The sequence below is a fragment of the Oreochromis aureus genome, linkage group 17 (genome assembly GCF_013358895.1).
Source record: "Oreochromis aureus strain Israel breed Guangdong linkage group 17, ZZ_aureus, whole genome shotgun sequence".
Classification (NCBI taxonomy): Eukaryota; Metazoa; Chordata; class Actinopteri; order Cichliformes; family Cichlidae; genus Oreochromis; species Oreochromis aureus.
The window spans coordinates 25,297,472-25,320,490 of record NC_052958.1 but is presented as its reverse complement, the minus strand read 5'-3'; the positions used below and the strand labels follow the sequence as shown (position 1 = coordinate 25,320,490).

General features: G+C 40.1%; 1 protein-coding gene across 7 annotated transcripts in view; it reads right to left on the bottom strand.

Moving 5' to 3' along the window:
• The window catches only part of mast2 (microtubule associated serine/threonine kinase 2), a 148,320-nt gene that overhangs the window by 12,679 nt on the left and 112,622 nt on the right, over positions 1-23,019 (bottom strand). For all 7 annotated transcript variants that reach the window (XM_031743846.2, XM_031743848.2, XM_039600713.1 and 4 more), the window contains 13 exons: positions 21,811-21,965; positions 14,947-15,022; positions 12,900-13,109; positions 7,482-7,583; positions 5,843-5,975; positions 5,662-5,729; positions 5,285-5,388; positions 4,986-5,194; positions 4,766-4,904; positions 4,363-4,495; positions 3,880-4,045; positions 2,109-2,210; positions 26-148 (listed from right to left, as the gene is read on the bottom strand). In XM_031743846.2, the coding sequence (XP_031599706.1) occupies positions 26-148; positions 2,109-2,210; positions 3,880-4,045; positions 4,363-4,495; positions 4,766-4,904; positions 4,986-5,194; positions 5,285-5,388; positions 5,662-5,729; positions 5,843-5,975; positions 7,482-7,583; positions 12,900-13,109; positions 14,947-15,022; positions 21,811-21,965 (1,720 nt within the window). The remainder of the gene's footprint in view (positions 1-25; positions 149-2,108; positions 2,211-3,879; positions 4,046-4,362; positions 4,496-4,765; positions 4,905-4,985; positions 5,195-5,284; positions 5,389-5,661; positions 5,730-5,842; positions 5,976-7,481; positions 7,584-12,899; positions 13,110-14,946; positions 15,023-21,810; positions 21,966-23,019) is intronic.

Sequence of the window (23,019 nt, the reverse complement as noted above, 5' to 3'; positions counted from 1 at the left end):
CTCTGTAAGGCACTGGCAGACATACTGTCAAAGTAACTGGTGTCATCCTCTGACTCCAGTTGGGGGATGAACTCGGCTTTCTGTCTTAGCAGGCTGTTCCAGTCCAGATCTGTGAAGAATTGGTGCTGCTTCACCTCAAAGGCACTTCCTGTGGAGTTGAAGAATGAAAGAGAAGATAGAAAGGATGGAGATAGATATGGTGGGTAGGTGATGGGGGTGAAGGTGGAGGGCAGTAAGAAAAACAACACTATCTGTTATGGTGGAAGGTTGTCACACTTAAATTTTGAAGCTTTGAAGAGCGGGGAACACAAGCATCAAAGAACAACCTACAAGTTAGCAGAACGCATGCTGACAGCGTCTAACTGAACAGCTACAAAAAAGCCAAAGACAGTGATGCGGAACACAAAAGGCCTCTGAAACATGGGAAGAAAGAGAATTACATTCCAAAATTTTTTTTTTTCACTGTATACTACCAGTCAAAAGTTTCCACACATCCTCTCCCTTTGCTTTGATTACTGCTTTTCACACTCTTGGCATTCTCTCGATGAGCTTCATGAGGTCGTCACCTGAAATGGTTTTCCAACAGTCTTGAAAGAGTTCACAGAGATGCTGAGCACTTGTTGGGCCTTTGGCCTTCACTCTGCGGTCCATCTCATCCTAAACCATCTCAATTGGGTTTAGGTCAGGTGACTGTGGAGGCCAGGCCATCTGGCGCAGCACTCCATCACTCTCCTTCTTGGTCTAATAGCCCTTACACAACCTGGAGGCGTGTTTGGGGTCATTGTCCTGTTATAAAATAAATGATGGTCGAACTAAACCACAAACCGGATGGGATGGCATGTCGCTGCAGGACGCTGTGGTAGCCATGCTGGTTCACTGTGCCATTCAATTTTGAATAAATCCCCAACAGTGTTGCCAGCAAAGCACCCCCACACCATCACACCTCCTCCTCCATGCTTCACGGTGGGAAGCATGCATGTAGAGACCATCCGCTCACCTTTTCTGCGTCGCTCAAAGACACGGTGAGTGGAACCAAAGATCTCAAATTTGGCCTCATCAGACCAAAGCACAGATTTCCACTGGTCTAATGTTCATTCCTTGTGTTTCTTGGCCCAAACAAATCTCTTCTGCTTGTTGCTTTTCCTTAGTAGTGGTTTCTTAGCAGATATTTGACCATAAAGGCCTGATCTGGGCAGTCTCCTCTGAACAGTTGATCTAGAGATGTGTCTGCTACTGGAACTCTGTGTGGCATTTATCTGGGCTCTAATCTGATGTGATGTTGGTGATGATGGACTGTTGTTTCTCTTTACTTAGCTGATTGGTTCTTGCCATAATATGAGTTCTAACAGTTGTCAAATTCTACAAATGAACCCTGACAAGGAACACTTGTGAAGTGAAAACCATTTCAGGTGACTACATCACGAAAGTCACTGAGAGAAGGCCAAGGGTTTGAGGCACTGTCAACAAAGCAAAGAGTGGCAAAGGGTGGTGGCTGTCTCTACAATGTGGAACGTAGTGAAAATAAAGCAAAACCATTAAATGAGAAGGTGTGTCCAAACTTTTGACTGTGCAAATTAAATAAGGATAAAGCCAGACCCTGATCCTGTCTCCTCTGGCTCAAAGTCCTTTTTATACATGAAATGGAGAAGTTCAGCACGACATACAATGTCAGATAAATCCTACACTTTCTGTCACCTTCAAATCCTGGATTATTTATTAAAGAGTTGAATATGTGCATGCAGCAACGTGTATAGTAACAGTTATTTCTACATGACTAAAATGATAAGGGAGTTGAGATGAATGAGTTCCAACACAATATAGCAATTTCACCCAGTGGCAAAGGCAATGCTACTGATTTCTTTGAAGGTAACTTTTCAGCAACCAAAGCAGTTTTACTGACACACTGCCAAGGTCAAAATAAAAATCTGGTTAAATAATTCACACAGGAATACCAGCACACTCCTATGGTCACATAAATTTGTATATTTTATATTATATTTATATTTTATATTTTGTCTTGTCTTATCTTAGTGTAGCACTTCTTTGTGGTAATGTTTATCTAATTCTTGAAAAACTATTTTGGTAAGAGTTGTTTTACAGTGCATTACCTGTGCCCAGTCTCTCCAGAGGATTTTGTCTCAGCAGCTTGGAAATAAGGTCCTGTGCATCCTGAGGCAGAGCTTCATCCCCCTCAGGCCAGATGATCTCATCTAACACAGCACAAAGACATGCACATGACACTTTGATCTTACCGAAATTAGTCTGCATTCATTCACTTTTAGAAAAAAAAGATCAAATTCCCTCGATTCTCAGACTTTTTGTCAAAAGTATGTAAAAGTATGTACTTTTGTCTACCATTCAACCAACGTTATCCAACAATGTTGGATAATACCTCCCACCCACTCCATGACACGCTGGTCAGTCACAGGAGCATGTTCAGTGAGAGACAGAGCACCACAAAGCACCACTGAACCACACAGGAAATCATTCCTGCCTGTGGCCATCTCTCTGTACAACTCATCCACTTAACACACTGTATACTGCAATAGCTACACCCTTTTTGCACATGCCCTTCTTGTTATTCAGCTATTTATCAATAAGTGACTTATATGTATATATATATATATATATGCACGTATATATTGTATATATTGTGCTATTTCTTACTTAGTGTACTGTCTGTCTTTGTTACTGTTTGTACTGGAGCACTGTAAAGTATTCTGATTCTCATTCATTCCTGTTTGCAACAATAATGACACTAACTCTGAGCACTAACCTGGAAAACGTTAAAAGTATAGATCAATCAAGAGTCATGTCTTTCATTACAGCCCTCTATCACCACTTTGTATTAATGTGGGCAGAAGTCAAGAAAAGAGACGGTGGGATCAATACAGGTTTATGATCATTGATTAGGCCTATCATCTGAGGGAATTCAAAGGGGAAAAGGAACACAGCAGAAATCACAATTGATTTTAGTCCTTGCAGAGAAGCCTGGGCTCCTTTACTGCAGAGCTGCATCTAAACATTTCTGAAGTCTGCTGAGGCTGGGAGCCATCAGGCTCAAATGTTTATTATTCTGATTACAAAGCAACACCGTTATTAGACCAGTAACTACACAAAGGTTTTGAAGGGTTAAAACCCTTTAAAGCATGTCTGCCTGGAGTGACTTAATACTAAGTCATTATAGGGATATCGAGCATTGAGTCCTTAATGCTAAGTCTGAAGTTCAGTTTTCAAAATGTCACACTTATTGGATTCTGAACTTCAACAGGTAACAAAGGAACAAACAGACAGGCTGCTGCCTCCATTTCTACATGTTCATATTTCTAAAGCAGAATCACTGTGGCGATCACGTTTAAGTGTCTTTGTGCTGCTTTTTAACTTCAATTTGTGTTACTGACTTTGTGTTCATACCTAGAGAGAATCGGAAAGGAATCGAAATTGCTAAACTCTAATTAATGCGCATCCCTAGTGATGGATTAATAGATTAATATGTATTATATCTTTTTATCTATTATGTAGGAATATGTAAGTGAAAGCCAGATTACACTCTGCATGTATTTCTTCTTATACTTTAATTCTTGTTTATTGTGATGATCATCATTAACCTTCACCCTCTTTCTCTTTCAGCCTTACTAACCACCGACCGTGAGGCTCACTTATAAGCATATTAAGCTATGGGAGCCTGGCTGACTCTCCTCCTCTACTGCCCACTTTTGCCTTCACTCCTCCTTTTTCTGTTTGGTTTAGTAAATTATTCTTGCATTATTAAAAACCTTTTTAACTATAGCAACTTTGTGGCACCTTATATATTGGGATACTCTTGATTTTACAAAGTACAACATTAATAAAAATCCATGTGGCAGGTGATGTACTCACCACTGATAACCTGACCAAAGAGCTCCTCTGGCGTGTCTCCGAAAAAGGGAGCGCAGCCCACCAGGAACTCATACAGGATGACTCCCATTGCCCACCAGTCCACCGGCTTGCCGTAGCCCTGACGGAGAATCACCTCGGGGGCGATGTACTCTGGAGTGCCACAAACCTGCAAAAGCAGAACGTTAGCTCAGCACATGAAAAACACACACAAAAGTATTTATTCTGTGTTGTTAAGGAAAAGATAGGCATAGCTTCTGGGTCTGAAAAGTGAAGCCAACACTATGCAAACATGCAAACACTGCCCTTGGGCTTTCTCTCTGCAAAACCTTTCTGCTGAGTTTCATACGGAATAAAACATCAAATTCATTTTGTAAACTGAGGTAATTCAAAATTTAAGAAAGGAATCGGGGGTATGCTCACTGACTAACAACTTCTGAATGACAAGTACATAAGCCTTAAAAAGGAAAAGAAATAAGCTCATACCTGTTTATCCAGAAACTCTCTGGTGTCTTTCTCTATGTGTCCTTCATACAGATTTGTGGTCAAACTCATCAAACCGATTTTAGAGAGGCCAAAGTCCGTCAGCTTGATGTGTCCCATAGATGTGATGAGAAGACTGCACGAGAGAAAATTGAAAGTTTCTGTCCAGACAGCAAATGTTGGAAAAACAGTGCACTATTTCTATTAGTTTCTAACCTTAGTAATAACAATAATCAACAAAATCATAAACAAAGAAAACACATATGAGCAACTTATGTCAAAGTAATTACTGCGAAAAAAAACTGTGAAAAAGGCTTCAGACTGCTCCAAACACTCAGCTTCAGGCAGTATTGTCTAGTCATGGTACAGTGTGATGCCATGCCTATTTTAGTTATCTGAGTCTTACTTGTCAGGTTTGAGGTCTCTGTGCACGATGCCATAATTGTGAAGATATTCTAAGGCGAGGACAGTTTCAGCAAAGTACATACGGGCCATATCCACAGGCAGGGCTCCGATATTCTTCAGGAGTGTGGCACAGTCGCCACCTATAGATGACACATGAGAGTTGCAATATTAGACAACATAATACTACTACCACCACTAATGACAACTAGTAATTATCTTACCCTCCACATACTCCATCACCATGCACAAGTGTCTCCTGGTCTCGAAAGAACAGAACATTGAGACAACAAAGGGGTTCTCAGCAAATGTTAGTATGTCTCTCTCTACAAAGGCCTGCTGGATCTGGTTCCTCAGGATCAGGTTCTGCTTGTTGATCTTCTTCATAGCAAATCGTTGCCTGGTCTCCTTGTGACGCACGAGAAACACAGCCCTGCACAGGACAAGAAAGGTTTTCAGGTTTTACAAAGAACTTAACATATATTAAAAATGAGACACCAAGATGAGTTGAATGTTGTTGTACCCATAGGCTCCATTACTGATGAGCTTGATATTTTCAAAGTCCTCCTCTCGAGGGGTTTTGGCTTTAGTCTGTGGTGATCCTGCTGGGACTGTGGCTACTCGAGTCTGAAACACAAAAGCAAAAAACATGAAAGGTTTTCAACCCAAAAAGAAGAACCATGTCTAGTCATTGAAAAAAAAGAACAATTCAAAATATCTTTACTATATTTTCATAAATGATTAGTAAAATTTACCCTTTTGTATGTTTCTGAATCTACAAGTTGCTTGAAAAGTTACTTCAAATTGATTAGATGATTAAAAATAAAGTCAATTAAACTGATTACATTTTTGGTCTACTTTCACAGATTCCTATTTAACACTCCTTCATTGTATACTCACGTCAACTGAATCATCTGTCTCTGGGGTTTCTGGGTTTCCACTATCATAGCTGCTGAGCTGAGTCATTTCTACAACGAGACACAAGGATCAATGACCAGGAGAAAGAGGAACCGAGGGGGCCAAAGAAAAAGACAGCAGTTAACCAGTTAAATAAGAAATATTTGACGCCTGCTGATGTTACCCTCCAGAGGGTCCCTGGTGAGGCCCAGCTGGCTGATGATGTATCGGGGAATGTCAGACTTAATGCCCTGGCCTTCTTTTGCATGGCCTTCAGCTGCTTCCAACAAGTGGTAGAACTCCTCAGGATCAAACTCCTGCAAAGGAGAGAGAGTGGAAGGAGGTCATGAAGGAGGAGTGGCATAAAGAGAGAATGGAGGAGACAAATTAAAGCTTAAGGTTCAAAATCAAGTACTAACAGAATGAGAATTTATTCTCAGGCGTGTAAGTTGTTATGACAGCCATGACACATGTGAATTTAAAAGGTTACAAGCCTTGATCTGTCCAGACTTTCATTAGCTGTTCAGTCTTTTGTCTTGCAATAATAACAATAAACAATAACATATAATATGAAGACTTATTTGTGTAGTTCTGTATCTGTGATGATTCTCTGGTAACAAAATCTCATAATTTAGCAGAAAATGCTCCAGTCCTGTTTGAGTCTAGACACGGAGAGAAACAGAAATTCATCTGGTTATTTTATTAGATCAAGATATTCAACTCTGATTTAAAGTGCGTTGCCCCAACAACAGCGCTACACAGAAAAAAACATGATCTACACCTTCTGTGTGATTCTAAAGCAATCACAGAGTGAAGACTTGGACGGAGCTGCAGATGGGACAGGAGGTTTTGCTGGGCAGAAACTTCGGTGTCCTCTGACTAAGACATACTGCCTGATTATTCCCTTCTTGTGGACACGTATAAACACATCCTTCCCCCTCTTCTCTCTCTGTGCTTTCATTTGTAAAAATCCATCCTGTCCAGTGTCACAGCTTCAGCTGCATGCAATTAGTCAAAACTACTGATGTGAGGACTGGGGAAACCTCCCCTCTTGTCCTCCTCTTCCTCATCCTCTACTGCCCCTCCAATTATCCCTGTCTTCTGCACTCCACATCCTTCTTTCTTTCCCCTTTTCACAGTCTTTTCCCTAATGTCTAACTCCTGGGCTCACAAATGGCTGGTTCCATCTATTAGCCTGAAAATGTGAATCATTTCATCCAGGGATACAAATTGAGAACCGGTTCTTGTAGAGAACTGATTCCCAGTAGTCCAATTCCTTGGAATTGTTAGCCTGCCTGCCTGCCTATCGATCCCACTTATCGGTTTTCGCACTCGCACTACAATCCGCTGATTTCAGTTCACGTGTCAGAGGAGGAAAATAATGACACAGTTTAGAGTGTGGATATGGACTTTTTTTTTTTCTCATCCCAAAATCATGGAGGTCCTCTGGGAGAAGTTTGAATAGGTGACAGACAGACAAAGAAAAGAAGCTCTGCTGTTGTCTAAACATAATGTTGCTGAGAGGTGTTAATGTGTGAGCATGTGTGTACATTAGACTGTTTTGAAAGACCCATAAATTAATTTCTTGGCTTAAATTTCCACCAAGGAGCAGAAAGCTCTAAATTGCATTTTTCAAGCATTCATGGAGTGAATCTGAACAGTATGAAAAAAACAATTCCAGTTAATACTAGTAACTGAAATGCAAAAAGGACTCAGTAGCTGTTGAGGATAAGCAAGCAGGGCAAGGTTTGGTGAAAAAGGTGAATAAGCTTCATCTCAGATAATTAAAAATAATCTGGAAGGTCTGTGAAGGTCTTCCTTACCAGACACTCGAGGAGACGTGCGGGCCGGGCGATTATGATCATCAGCTTCTTGACAAGTTGTGTGACAAAGGTAACCTCTACGCTTTCAGAACGCTCATGAGCCTTAAAGAGAACACAAGAGGATGCAGGGTTAAAGCACAAAGTATATAAAGAATAATTATTACAAATATTCTCTGCGATATTAAATTCAAATAGGCAAGAAAAAAAAACAATAAGAACAAAAAAAACAACAACTAACAAACAAACAACTCGTATCTGTCAGGACAGGACAATAATTCATCAGTGTGAACTTTGATGACCTTGGACTGTATTGAAAACATCTGTGCTGTATTTGTCCTTCATAAACAAAGCAGAACAGTCATGAGGATGAACAGATGGTGGAGTCCTTCTTTCATTGACACCTGAGAGGTAATCTAAATCAGAAATGACCTCTGCCTCACTCCATCGTATCCACCATGAAATGTCTGCCAGCATGGAGACAGAGCAGTTTACTCAGCAATCCGTTGTAACTGACTGGAGATGCAACTGGAGCAAACACTGACCCCTGGAAAGAAATGGGGTGGAAATAAAGTGCATCTGTGTGTGTGTGTGGTGACAAATTCGCCACTGTAACAAAATAATTAAAGAAAAACTGTGTACATGTAGTTTCATATGCGCACACATTTATGAATGTGGCATGTATGCATGTTTTTATAATGTATGTATGTGTCAGGCAGGGTAACACAGGGGAGGCGGCTGCTCATAAACAAAGCGTAGCTGACAGGTTGCTGTTTGCCTGACAGATGCAGAGGGCCCGGGGGCCACTATAACCCCACCACCACCCTTGAATTATCTCTTGAATTATTTATAACTGTAATGAAACCTGGAGGGAGGGAGTGGATATCTACTGTATGGGTATTCTACTATATGTATGTAAGTATAAAGGACATGGAATATTATGTATGTGCATGTGTGTGTGTGTGGTAACTGTAAGGACCAGCGATCGGTGGTAATGGACAGCTGAGGGATAGACTCCCACTACATAGAGACTAATTATCCAGAGACTATGTGAGAAAGAGACAGCAGGCATATTTTAACACTGTGTGGTTAACATGAAGCGACTCCCTGGTGGGTACACAGCATACATACAAGTCCTTTAACATCCTGAATCCACACGCACTGTGTGATCTAATTTATAGATTTTAGTGTATTACAAATTTATTCTATTATGCTAGAATGACAAGGATTGGACTTTTATTTTTGGTAAAAGCATAGCGATTAACCATGCTAAGCAGTACACACAGTTATTGCAACTGATGCCAGAAACTTCATCTTCAATATCCTTTGTCTTCATCAGCGGAGCACTGCTCGTCTCGTCAACAGAGAAGAAATTAGTGGATCATTTCACTTTTATTGAAAAAGATCAACTAATTTTTATTAACAAATTCAATTTCTCGTGAATCATCAAGTCTGGTGTGAAATGAATACTGTAAAACATGCTATTATTCAGATTAACAGTGAAGCATATTATGTAGCCCTGGAGTAAATATACTTAGTAAGACTTAATTAAACTAATTTAATCCTAATTTAACAGTGAAATTCAGGAAATGCTGGAAACTGCTGGCAGTGAAAGTGGTCTCACCAAATGTTTAAGGACTTTTCAGGTTCATTTATTTATTTTAACTAATGGCACAATAACCGTTTTTGATCAACTAAGCTTCAGTTTTATTTAAAGGGAAGTACATATAAGTACATATAATTTGGCAGTATCTTAGTGTAAAATGTTCATAACCTTAGCTGCATTTCTGCAAATATAAAATAAATAAATTATATTTATGTCTTTTTTATTTTAAAAGTGCAAGTTTTTTTTTTTTTAAGCTCAGAGGTAAATCCATTAAGTCTAACAGAGAGACGTGGGGATCACAGATAACCTAATACAACAATATCACAATACATGGTGTACAGAAATGATGTCACCACACAGCAACACTCAGTACAGTGGAACAAAGTCACAGATCCCTGTGAGCTGCTTTTCCTTCACTTCAAATTCCATTTTCTTTGCTTTTATTCATTTGAAAAGTAGCACCACAAGCAGTCATGAAAAAGTGAACGAGAGATGTTTAAGAATGATTTAATGCGAATTCCTGGTGTTAATTCAATTCAGTTCAATTCAATTTAATTTATTTAACACCATAACATATGGAAGAAAAGATCTTTTTCTCATGCTTAACAGAGAGCATACATCATTTCCTCCAAGCAGGTCACATTTGTACCTGAATTCAGCTAAAAGACTATTAAAAGCAGATGTTTGCAGCTGTGTATGGCTTGTGGCAAATCTGTTGAAGGTTCAGAGTGAAGGATGGACACTTAGTGACAGATCACTAGAGCTGAGATAGCTTTCTACAACCCTCTGCCCTCAGGTGACCTCCAGGAGTCTAACAGGGTCTCCCAGGGGTTCCAGGAGAGGATGTCCTGGATGGAGGTTGCCATAGTGACCGCCAGACAGGTCACTAAGGCCTCATGACAGGGATAGATGACCGAGAGGAAGTGAGTATGAGCCAAAGGAGAGGGGTGAAGGTGGAGGAGAGAAAAAAGACAAGAGAAGGACAGGAGGAGGAGAGTTTAGTCGGCCTCCTGTGAATTTTGTAATGAGGTCATGACACAAGGAAAGGAAAGAAAGGACACCAAAGAAGGGGATAAGGAATGATGATAAAGGAAAAGGACTGATGGTTGCAGAGACCAAAAGGTGTAGGCTGGTAAAAATGAAAAACAGGGGAAATTGTTTTACCAAACCAGCTTCTCAAAAATGAGAAAGGCTCGTTTCTCACAGTTACTCTGTAATTGGCTCGTGTAAAGTGCAGTGGAGCATACTAAAAAGCCACTGAGAGAACATACAAACTATTAATTTTGTTACCATTATTCCTGTAAAATTACAGGGTCAGTTTATCAAATGGCAAGTTTCTGTTGAGTTTTGTCATTTTTCAGTTTCAGCTGATTAAATTCCACTTCACTCACGCCCACTGAGTGGCACACAGAAATCTCACTACAGGGGAAAGTGAAACCATCAAGCTTCACGCAGTTTGTTTTTTAGACTTTTCTACAGTGTTTCTCTGATTTTTAAGGGTAACAAAGTTAGACAGGCAGGGTTGAGATTGTTTTAATATTTGCACTGATGGGATAGTAGCTATACTGGACAAAGGATGTTCAAGATGGAGTCACCAGGCAGGAGGAAAAGAGGAACCACAGAGAAGATTCATGGATTTAGTGAAGGAGTGTATGCTGAGGGTTGGTTTGACAGAGGAGGGATAGGTTGAGATGGAGGGCCATGGAAGAAGAAGAACGCCTGATTTATTTTAGTGATCAAGTTATCTCAGGATAAAAAGCCTTCATTTAAGGTGAGTCACTGGATCTGTGATGGTCAGGTCACCTGTCCAAGGCGTACACTTCGTTTTGCCCAATAAAGATGGCACTGATTCCAGTTGGATAAGCAGTTAAGATGGACAAGATGAATGACATTCACTACATCAGGCAAAATGATCAATTCTGATTTAATTATATTTACAAATATAATGAATGAAAAACTAGATTAACTCTCTGTTGAGATCTCTCCTGTTAAAATAGTAAATATCAGATAATGCATCACCTTTCTGAGCTGACTTTTGAGCCAACAGCAGCAGCATTTGGGAAGAAATGGCTCACAAAGTCGCACTTAATGCCACAAAACACTAGTTAGAGTCAACTTGCAGATAAGGGTAAGTATAATACAACCCTAGTATTGTCTCACACAAAGCAACTAGCTGATTACAACAATTAGAATGTGGGTGTATTTGTCATCATCCTCTGAAGCATGCTCACTTCCCTTTTATGAACCTTTCAAAGGCTTTGTTTGTAGAACAATTTACATTTATTTAAGTTACAAGCTACTAAAGCCAGAGAAAGTAGTGCAGGCAACTCCTGAGGTATGACATCAGATCAGCTACATTCACTTTACCTTCCAGTCTGATCCTCAACAACAATGTAACCGAGTCTCAACGTCCCAATAAAGCTACACTGAATTCAACCGAAATTGACTCAACTGTAAAGTCGGCATCTGCCCCTTCCTCCTCCCAGCAGTCCATGAACACCTTCCACTCGCTCCTCCTTATCACCTCCTCCACCTCCTCTTCTTCCAGCCTCCTCTGCCACGAGGTGCGATACATGTCTCGGACAAACACCCACAAAAATTACGAGGAATTCCCATAAATGAAACACGTGCTGAGGTTGTCTTCACACCTGCATCCACCTGCTCACAAATTCATTTTCTGAGCTGTGGGTCTGCTTCACCTGCTGCTGCACTTGGCTATATTACAAAAAACAGAAAAAAAAACAGTCTAATGTTGCCTAATTGGTGATGTCATCATTCAGCCCGCATTGCTGCATTGCCATCTGAGCTGGGAGCGCTTCTCCAGATGTGCACAACCCGAGTTCCTCGCACCCTCCAAAAGCCTTTGAACAGGCTTCATGCATGTACATCCACCTCCCCTTTCCTCTGTGAACCTGCTGGCCAATCGAAAGCAGAGGAATCCCCTCCAATCCTCAGCCATCCCAAAACCTTTCCACTGCACCTCCTTGTGTCTGGGAGAGTCATCCATCAGTCCCCAGTGACCACTGAAGTGTGAAATTAAAATCGGAGAGTGTGTGTGTGCTTGCCTGCATATATGTGTGTGTCTATGATTGAGATATCTTGTGTTTATGTGTCCCAGTAGAACAGAAGGTCAATAAGAGGCCTGTGGGAGCCACAATATCACACCCTCAGGCCCCCGAAAACTGAGCTAATAGAGATGTCACCACCACTCACACATGTGTAAGTACATTTCTGTGCTCTGTCATGTTGATATTCGTGTGTAAACGGACATGAGGTGTCTGAAATAATTTTGTCACGCCAAGCGAGTAAATTTAAATTGATTGACAGAAATATACAAACTGTTTATGAAGGAATGTGTGAGAGCCCAGGAAGTCTTAGGTCTGTAAGGAACGGCAGCCTCTGTGCATTCATAAGACATGTGACGGTACCTGCAATCGTAATGAGTGAACAAAGGTGTGTGTCACACTGTAAGTTGTTGCACAGTAAACCAAGCACGGCTGGGATGGTACTAATCATGTTGTGTCTTTATTTGTGTATTTTTTAAAGAGAAGAAAATAATGAGAAGAATTAAATAATTAAAACATTTAGAGGTCTCTCAAATCAACACTGCAGTCTACACCTGCTGGTCAAAAGTGTCTGAGCTGATTTTTGTGCCTGTTTGTTGTTTTTTAGAAGTGCATGAGGAACACAATTGGAAGCAAATGAAGTTCTTATATTTAGATTGCTCTTACACGCTTTATTCAAAGGAATGATTAAGAATTGGAAGCAAAAGTGGCTTATTGCTGGACTGTGAATAAACTTGGGAATCAACTTACATCTTGCAGCAGCTTCTCCAGATTCTCCTGGAGTTCGTAGAAGTAGCGGGAAGTGATGAGGTCCTCTCTGCTTTTCTCCAGGCAGTCTCTGGACAACTCTATAAGCTGATGATGAATGAAGCTCAAGACCCCGTCGGCCAATGGGCAAATCTTCTCTGGGGCCGAGGAGGCAAGCAGCTCGGCCAGACGCTCCTCCATTTGAGCTGTTGCCTGAGGGGAGGAGGAGGAGGAGGCGGAAGGCAATTACAGGGTGGGGAGAAGGATGAGTCACACATAGGTACGCTCATGTGAGACACATGGAGAGACAGTAAATGGCACGGCTATAAGATAATCTCATATGTAAGGGAAAATCCCTTCTAATTGAAAAATTAATTATTCAAAAATGATGTTTGATACAGGCCTGAAATAATGTACTCAATGAAACACTAAACTTCTAATCTTTAACATAATACATCGTCTATGTCACAGTAATTGAACAAATACTTTAAGGGACAGGTCGCTGTTAAAAAAAAAAGAAGAGAGAAATATGGAACAGAGATGAACACTAATGTCACATATTAATAAGAAATAAGAGTATTTTATTTCAAAATGCTGCTCATACAGCACTTACTGCAGCTGCTTCATTGGATAAAAACATAAATAATATTTCAGTTGTGTATAAATCCTGTATTAAATAGAAAATAGAAACAAAGCAAACGCATCGATCTCTTAGGCTTCCACATATTGATCAGCCAGATGATTGGACAGCATTTCTGGATCTTTTTTTACGCATGTGCATTTCTCTGCATGCTAGAGTCTTAATTTGCACTTGTGGATGTGCAGCCTTTCTGCACAGTAATGAACAACATATTTTTTTAAAGCAGTGCTGCATTAGGGCTTGAAAATATATGTTCATTTTGAATATGTTCTTAGCACCAATTTTATTAATCACTGTGGTGCATCTTTTTTGTTTTTTTAAGTTATGTTCTCTACTCAAATTCAGACAAATGCTGCAAAACTGATGGTGCTGGATAATGAACAAACACATACTGTGAAAGCAACCCAAGTTTCTCTAGGCAAAGACATGAGATATTTAACCAAGTCAGTGACCTGATATTAGCCTAATAGAGCATGATTTTCAGTTGTTAAACTGAATGCACAAAGATTCACAAACATGCAGCAACTAAAGCTGGCTGAGTAAAGGCCTGGCAGAGCATCTCAATGGAGGAAATGCAGCATATGGTGATGTCTGTGGGTTCTAGACCGCAGTCACTGACTGCCAAAACTTTTTTTTTATCCACTTCTTAAAAACAATCTTAAAATATTGAACTACGTATAATGCAATTCACATTCTTTAACAGTTAACCCAATATATTAGCAACACGCCCTGAATTAAAGCCGAACGTCTACACTTTAGAAACATCTTGAAAGACCGATTTAAAATCCACCGGGGTGGTGTACAGAAGCAAAATGACAAAAACCGTGTCAATGATGAAAACCTAAAAAAACACAACTAATATTCCAAATACCATCATAGGTATTAACTTTATACTGTGAATTGTGAAATGACAGGACATTTTCTATTCTCCTCCAGTCTTAATCTTAAATGAGCTTAGGCTCAGAAAAGTCATCTGTCATGTTTGTTGTTGTTGCTTTTATAGGACTGTTTGAAACTGTATTAGTGGCTATAGAGATGAAATGTGTTCACTGACTAACTTAAGCAGAAGGTGTCTGAGCCCATGCACTTATTACAGAATCAGGTGTGTTTTTGATATAACACTGCAGTTCAGCACTACTTCTCAGCCTGGTCCCTTGCTCACAGAAACATCTGTAGATTCTTTTTTTTAATACATTGTGTGCTAAAGATGATGAAATCCCCAAATTCTTGCAGTTGTCCACACAGTAGTGAACTCTAAACATTTTTAACTGCTTGTTATTTGGATTCTAGACTAACTTTGAAAGCAAAGACTTAAACTGAGGTTCTTGCATTGTTGTTCTTTTGTCCATCCCCTTTTTTTTTTAGCACTTCCTTTAGTTTCTTTAGGAACTGTTTGTCAGTAATACAAACCTTTGGGAATCTCTCCTTGTACACATGGTTCATCATCATAATCTCATGGTCGAAGGACACAGGAGAGCGCCCAGGGCTGAAACAAAGCAAACGGAGATAATCACCAACTGTAAGCCACTAAAGTCTTAGCATGCCTTTAGTTAAATGTGCTGACAGGCAACCATTATTTTCAAAAAGCCTAAACTGTTTTCCAGGACAGTCACACGTTACTTTTGATGTAGCTCATCAGGAAATTGTTCTGTGTATACTGTGGAACCAAAAATATGAGCATGTGATGCACAAACACTAGCATTTGAAGCCAAATACTTGTGAGAAGGGATCATGTGAGCATGCATAAATAATTCCACTAAGTCCACCTGTTCACTATATCAGAATTTATATAGTAATATAGTGATAGTCATGGTCCTCTAGTGTATAACGTGGTAGACCCAAACTTTAAATCATATTTCCAGATGGTAAAAATGAATATAATTTCTTTAAAGATTCTCTGTAACATACATAAAAAGCACAAACTAGCATAAAGCAGAGAGATTTTTTTTTCTCCATAGACGAACATTTAGAAAAGTTCTGGTGCTGGCTTGCATTCTGAAAAAAAGATCTACCCTGTCAGAAACAGGCCTGAGGAAACCGAAGTGACAGACAGGCTCGGTCAACTCAGAGCAGAGGGGAAGAGAAAAGGGATGGTGCTCACACACAATAACAGGACCTGGGGGTCTTCATCATACGTGCATCTTCAGCAGTGTCAACCGAATACCATGACATCCTCTAGACTCACATGGTTGCACACACTGAGCAGCGCAAAGGTAACACCTCTGGAGGCTGGCAGACCAACGGACAGCACGTGTGCGTCAGTAATAAGCCAGGCCTCTTTACTACTCGTCCAGCTCCGTGCAGCGAGTCTCCATTAGTCCTCGGGGGGTTTTCATGCCCTGACAGACTGACAGTGATGTCTCCTTTAGTTCATACTAGCACCAACAGTGGACTTCATTTTCTCTGTATTGTGCTTCTCCCGGGACTCATCCCTTTTCTTATTCTATCATGAACCAACCCCCACACCTGACCTCTCTCTACAATAACACAAAACAGCAACAGTAGCAATACCCTTGACCTTTCCATGTCTCACTTTCACAATATGAGATGGTGACAGGCAGTATGTGTGCGTATGTGTTTTAGTCACGGAAGACACATTTAATTCTGAACAAGGCTTTGATAACCTTCGGTTTTATTTACTATCACATATGAACGTGAAAACTGCTCTCCAAACGATAAGCGTTTTAGGAATTTTAGGAATCTGGCACACAACATATATTCATCTGTTTTAAACCATTAGTTTGGTTGTTATTAACAGTTTCTGGAATGATTTTAAAGATCCTTCCTGAAGATACACTGTCAGTACATTTATTATAAACATCTATCACATGTAAACACGGCCATAAATTCAACTGTTATTAAAATAGTCTAAGCTTGCCTTTGTGTCACTCAGAAACAACTTGAATACATGTTTATTACTAGGAGGGTGATGCCAGTTTACTTGAGCACATGCTCCCCCTTGTATGTAAATGGACTGAGCAAAAGAAGAAAAATTAATGAAGGCATCTCTATAACGCAGCCCACTTCCATCCATTCATCCATTTATCCATCCATCAATGTACATCGACATCTATGGTCAATTTAGTAAGTGCTAAGCTATGTACAGGGCGTCTTTTGTCCTGTTTTCCTCCCATCACCCCCAGCCTGGCTGGAGTTTTGTCTCTATTATTGTAGGGTCTTTACCTTACGTTATAAAACACCTTGAGGTGACTTGTTAAGATCTGAGGTTATATAAATAACAATTAATTGCCCTGAGTGTATATTTCCTTTTCAAGAGGCCTAAAATGACTTTTTATTGCTCTCACAACTTAACATGTCATGAAGGGTCATCACATCAAGGGGGTAAAACATTTTTTGTTAAACTCAAATATAGTAAAATATCTAATTTTACCAAAAAAAATTATTTGACCTCAAGGCCAACCAACAAGTTACTCGTTTCCAAAATGAATTGAAATATTAAGAAAACATTAAAATAGGATGTGCAGAAAAGACACCTCACAATTTCTGCAAACTTAAGAGACTTAATATGACTGAGGTTACAAACCCCCCAAACAAACACAAAGACATTTTAGCCACCACACATCTGTTAGTATGAGTCACTGATAAACACACAAATATACCCGTGCACACAAGCACATACATGGTGACCTGTACCATGAGGTAATGCTCTGAGTCATCAACCGGCAGCTCAAAGTCCAATTACGAGCGTAATAGGAATGAGAACAGCCTGAACGTGACAAACATGCTGAACGTCATGAGCGCAGTTTATCACGCTGACAGATGACCATACACACACACACACACACACACACACACAGATATGTATATATACAGCGCTGTGAAAAAGTATTTGCCACCTTCCTAATTTCTTACATTTTTTTGCATATTTGTCATGTTTCAGATGATCAAACAAATGTTAATATTAGGTAAACACAATCAAAGCAAATACAAAATGCAATTTTTAAATTATTATTTCATTTATTAAGGATAACCTTGGCAGCAATCAAGCATTTAAAAAAAACTGGTAAGGAGTTTTTTTTTCTTTGCTGTGCAGGGATTTTGGCTCGCTATTTGCAAAAATGTTTTTAATTTGGCTACACGTGAGGGTTTTATGGTCATGAGCACCTTAATCAATCAAATTAAGTGCAGACCCCTCCCAAAAATCTTTTTACATATTTTCTGATCCAACTCTACGATAACGATGTTCAGTATTTCAAACTTAACTGAAAAGGACCTCATCCTTTCTTTTCACTGCTTCATTGTGAAACATCTGACTTTTGAATTTGTTAACAGCTTAAAATTGAAAAAGCTAGAAGGAAGATGTGTTTTCAGCTAGTTGGTGAAAGAAAACTGTCTTTGTGACATAACAGCACAGCAATAGGACAGAATTTGGGTTTACTGATGCTTTACAAAAATGCTGTGCATGTGAACATGCAAAGGCAACTGTTAGTGATGTACGTCAATCACCTGATGCGATAATATGTTCAACTTTAAAGCACTTCTTTAATGTCCGTGTGCCTTAAAAAAATTAAGGAAAGAGAAAATCAATCAAAAGCTGTGCAGCTTTGCCACAGGGCTCAGTAAGTAAAGGAGGTGGAGTTTGTACAAAACAGCCTGAGGCACTTTCTTAATTTTCACAGTATATCATTGGTGTCTTCTTTGTGTTCTTCTTGTTGGACGCTCATGCCTGTGAGCAGCCTGAGCAGATATTAAAATAAATCTCCCATTCAGTGTGCGGTAGCGGACGCCGGAGTGAAATCCTCTGGATGAATAACATAAGAAAGCCAGACAAAGGCTAATTAGAACCTGGCTATATTTCTGCTGTAATGGGAAATAAAAACTGCCTTGCGGCAATCCCTGCGAAAATCGTCTTAGTCATTACTCTGAGAAATGACCTTGGAGAAGAGATATTGGAGCAAACTGTGGGACAGTTGTTTTAGTGTGGGGCTGCAGTTCGAAAGTTAGCACTTATACTTTCAGAAAGATATGAAATTTGATAATTAAAACATTGGGTGAAGGCCCATTTTCTTTCTAAGTGGTCATGCCACATGTGACAAAAGGCACTCAAAATGCAAAAGAGCTGATTTCTGCAGAGGATAATTGAAGTAAATCAGATGAGACAGGGAATCAGACGGTGATGGTGAGGCTGGGGGGGAAGGCTGAGGTGAGGTGGGAGGAGAGATGATTGGTGTGTGTGTGTGTGTGTGTGTGTGTGTGTGTGTGTGTGTGTGTGTGTGTGTGTGTGTGTGTGTGTGTGTGTGTAAAAGAGAGAGCGAGACAGAGAAAAATAACATTGCTGCTTCACAACTGAGGCGTCTGACTTGGGGAAATAAGACGCCTAATTGAGCGTGACAGAGAGGGGGGCACATTGTGCCTTCACCACCAAAAATCATCGATGATGTCATTAAAATCCTCCCAGCTAAAACCTAATGAAAATATAAAGGAACAGTGAAGGTATGTTTGTTTAGTGAATCCTACAACAGTGGTGCAAATTCTGTTCAAAATTGATGTAAAGTGTAATTTCAGTACTTTGTCTTCATTTACTTTTTGGCTCTGTTTCCAGTCACAAATTCCAATTTGTGTTAAGCTGCTTAAACTCAACTATTAAAAAAAACATAATTATAAAATATTTTCTAGCTTTTTGTGTTTGCATACAGCCTTCCTTAGGAAGTACACATTTCATCTATAATCCGCAATTTGTTTCTATTGCGTGAAATCCGTTAAAGTTAAAATTGTCAGATAAATTAGTCAGCTACCATTTCTGACTTTGCTGTTTGCTCAGCATAAAGCACCAGAGAAAAGTCTGGACACACAGTGTAGAAAAAACACTGAAGAAAGCAAAGCTGTCAGGTGTGCTGATCCAAGCTACTGCTAAGATAAGAGCAAAAGCCCTCTTAAGACGTTTTGAAGTGCAGTCTTAAAAACAGCAAAATGCTGTTATGAAAAAGGCTCAGAAAAAGAGGAGCAAAGAAGGGAATCAGTGCCTGCTGAGTAGAAGCTCATTGGAGTTACCAGCCTTAAAAAGGTGTGGAGGTCACAGAGATGCTTCCCGGAGATCAAGTAGTGCACACCTCCCCTCATCAGTTGCTGTGTCTTTGCCAGACACTGAGAAAAAGAAGAGATGGTTTCTGCCTGTGACATTCCCACCATGAATCATTTAGAAGGAGCTGTTATTGTGTGGGGGCTTTGCTAGTAACGGTCAGATTTAAGGTGACACTTTAGTAGCAACCAAAAGATCCTGCAGTGACACATAGTCCACCTGGTTTGAGCTTAGTGGGACCATCATTTATTCAGTGAGCCAGACCACATCTTCAGGTTCTGTAAGGACTGATAAAAAATGAAGCAGCAATGATGGAGTGCTGCATCAGTTAGCTTGACCTCTGCACTCACCAACAGAAATGGTTGCAGACTGTAGAGAGAAAGGGAAGAGGACAAGAGATGCTGAGCCTTGAAGGAAGGTGATGGAAACTGTCCAGGTGATGACATCATGACTAACAGATTGAAGAGTGTATAAAACTAATATGAATTAAAAAATGATGTTTTTCTGTATTTAAACATCCTTGTTTACTACATAAATATGAGGCATATATATATTTTTTAAGCTATGATGTCTTAAGAGCCCAACAATACAAAAGGATCTATGATCCCATTTTGCTTCTGCAAAAAATGGGATTAATAAAGAAGCTACAGAATGACAAAAACAATGGTGAAGGTCATTCCTTACAACAGAATGATAAAATATATGATCATATTATTATATATTATTGCTTTGCAGCTCATGTTCACTATATGGCCTCTCTTATCCAAATACACATACTCTTCTTCTCTTGTTCCTTCTTTTGTCTGATGGGTCCAGTCAGTGACTCCAGTTAATTTCTTTCTTTGCTCATCATTCTTTCATCTTTTTGCGTTTCCTTTTCAAACCTTTAAACTGCGTTTACTCCTCACATTATTACTGCTTTCTGTTGGCTATTCCTCTGAACTAGATTAAAAGCTCATTAAAAGCTTTTTAATGACACTCACTGCTGGTAGACTAATATGATGTCAGGGTTTTGCTGAGGCTCACTCCTCCTTCATACGAGGGGGGCTGACAACCAGCCACAGCTGAAACACTTTTCAAAGTCACCTCAGAGTAAAGTAACTTGCTCACAGTCAGCAAGTGCTCTGTGCTTGTCAGCTCTTCTTTTATCTCTGATAGAAGCAGGTACATTTTATTTTAGCTTGGTCTTCACCCTTTTAACTGTTGGTGCTAAAATTTAACATCTAAGATCTTTTTATTTCATTTTATTTTCTGACTGGAGAGATATCAAGGTTATACAGGGACACTGTTGATGGTGGATTACCCGAGATAGCAAACCACACAAACACACACACGCCACCAAACACAGCGGGATTCTAATCAGATACACACCATGTAACTTGGTATTGCCTGCCTTCATCTCATAGGATGAAAGCATTCGATATCTATCCATAAAGAAACAGGGATAAAGATAAGGAGAGCGATGCAGAGACGAAAAGATGAAGGGGTCAAAGCAAGTGTGTGATACAAGGAAATTTTAAAGAGGACTGATACAGAAAATCTGTAGATGATAGGATGAGGTGAAATCTGAAAGTATCTCTTGACAACCAGGAACAGAAATAGAATCACAAAAAAGCAAAGATGGCTGGAGACGGCCAAAGACAACGAAACACTGACAGATCTACAGTTTGACAGGTGAGTGTCACAGTGAGGACTACTCTCACTTAGACCTGTCATGGGTAAGTCAGAGGAATATGCGTGACCTTTTTAAGACTGACAAATACGCACACAATCTGGGTCTGCTAATGTTTGTTCATCCATTGTGAAATGCTATTCTAGTGCTATGCTGTATTTAAAAATCAGACCTCCACAAGTGAAGGGGCACAGCAGTGTGAGCCTCCTCTACAGACGAATGAAGGCGCAGCAACTTTACACTCAAAATGAACAATCTTCATCCAGGACTGACTGATAAAGCAACATTGGTATATGCTATATGCTCCCTTTGAATGTAAAAAAAAAAAGTTTAGCAGAGACATGTGTTGCATCAACTCTTCTTTAAATAGCAAGCAGGGTTTGTGCGTCTGGGCCCTACAAGGGTTTTTCTTTTGCAGGAAGCCTCTAGCAGCTATAGAAAAATGCATGTCATTTGCTTTATCGTTCATTTCTGCTTTCCGCTAACATGTAGGCTGGGTTTCATGTTGCATTTTGCTGGATCGAATCACAGTATATCTTGAGAGCTAGCTCAGAGCTCCTACCTTAGGCTGCGGGACCGTGGTCTCATGGCGGGGGAGTGTCGTCCCTCCTCATCCGTGATGCTCTCAGAGCTGAAGTGTTTGGTAAGGAAGTGCAGCTCGTCAGGTGTGGGCTGGAAGGGCAGCTGGTGCAGCTTCTCCTGGGATGAACAGGAGGACTGTGAGAGGAGGAGCACAAACGGAGTATAGATTACAACCAGCACTGAAGCTACAGTGAGGAGTTAGGCCGGAGCTAAACTGGGATTAGAAGAACTCTGGGTTGAGTTTGTCTTTGGAGTAAAGTTTAGTCCCCTTCTCATTAGAGGAGAAAGGCACAGGGAAAGCAGATTACTCCAAGCTGGAAACTCCTGCGAGGTTTGAAAGGAGCTAAGCTAGGATTATACTACAGGCTAAAACTATTTTTGCTTGTATGATGCATTTTTTGAAAGTTAAAGTGCTCTAAATGGAAATTGGCGCAAGGAAATTTTAGCATCATCTCTAGCTGGAATAATTTGCGGTAGTCTGTCCTTGCAGGAATTCCAGGTGTTAAGGCTCGTTTCTACACGGAAAAACAGAGTGGAAAGACTCATGTAAAGAATGAAGTGCTGCTTATCTGTAAATCTGTGTGTCATCAAATTATAATGTATGTATTTTTATAATTCCACTACTGGAAAGGTTTTCCAAACAAGTTTAAGCTGAACTTCAGTGAATGTGAGTTTCTAAAGCTGACAAGTGAAAAGTCCCGAGTTTGATTCCAGTAGGAGGCACAAATCCTCTTGGGGTCATGACAGAAAGGGCATACAGCATAAAAAAACCCACCCGTTAGGGTGAAATTCACACAACAAAGGTCTTATTTGTCCGAATCAGATAAAAGGGAAGGGGGGCTTGGTTCTCTCTTAGTACAATGATTGTGTTAGTCTGGATGCTCAAGTTCACAGCTTCAGACAACTAAGTCAGCCTGCTGCCTTCGATGCACAGCGAGGCTCATTTTAAAGGCAGGAGCCACAGAGGAAGTGTGCACTTTTAAAAAAGGGAGATGAAAGAACAGCAGAAGGTAAAGGACAAGGAGGAGAATAGGACCAAGTGGGACAGTTGACATGTCCCTAAGAGAGTAAGAAAAAGAAAAAGAGTAGGACGCAGAAGTACACTTAAAGGTATCAGAATGAAGGAATCAGCAGTGGACGCTATGGCAGTTTTGCAGCTTTGTAGTAAGTGAAATAAAGTATCTGTTTC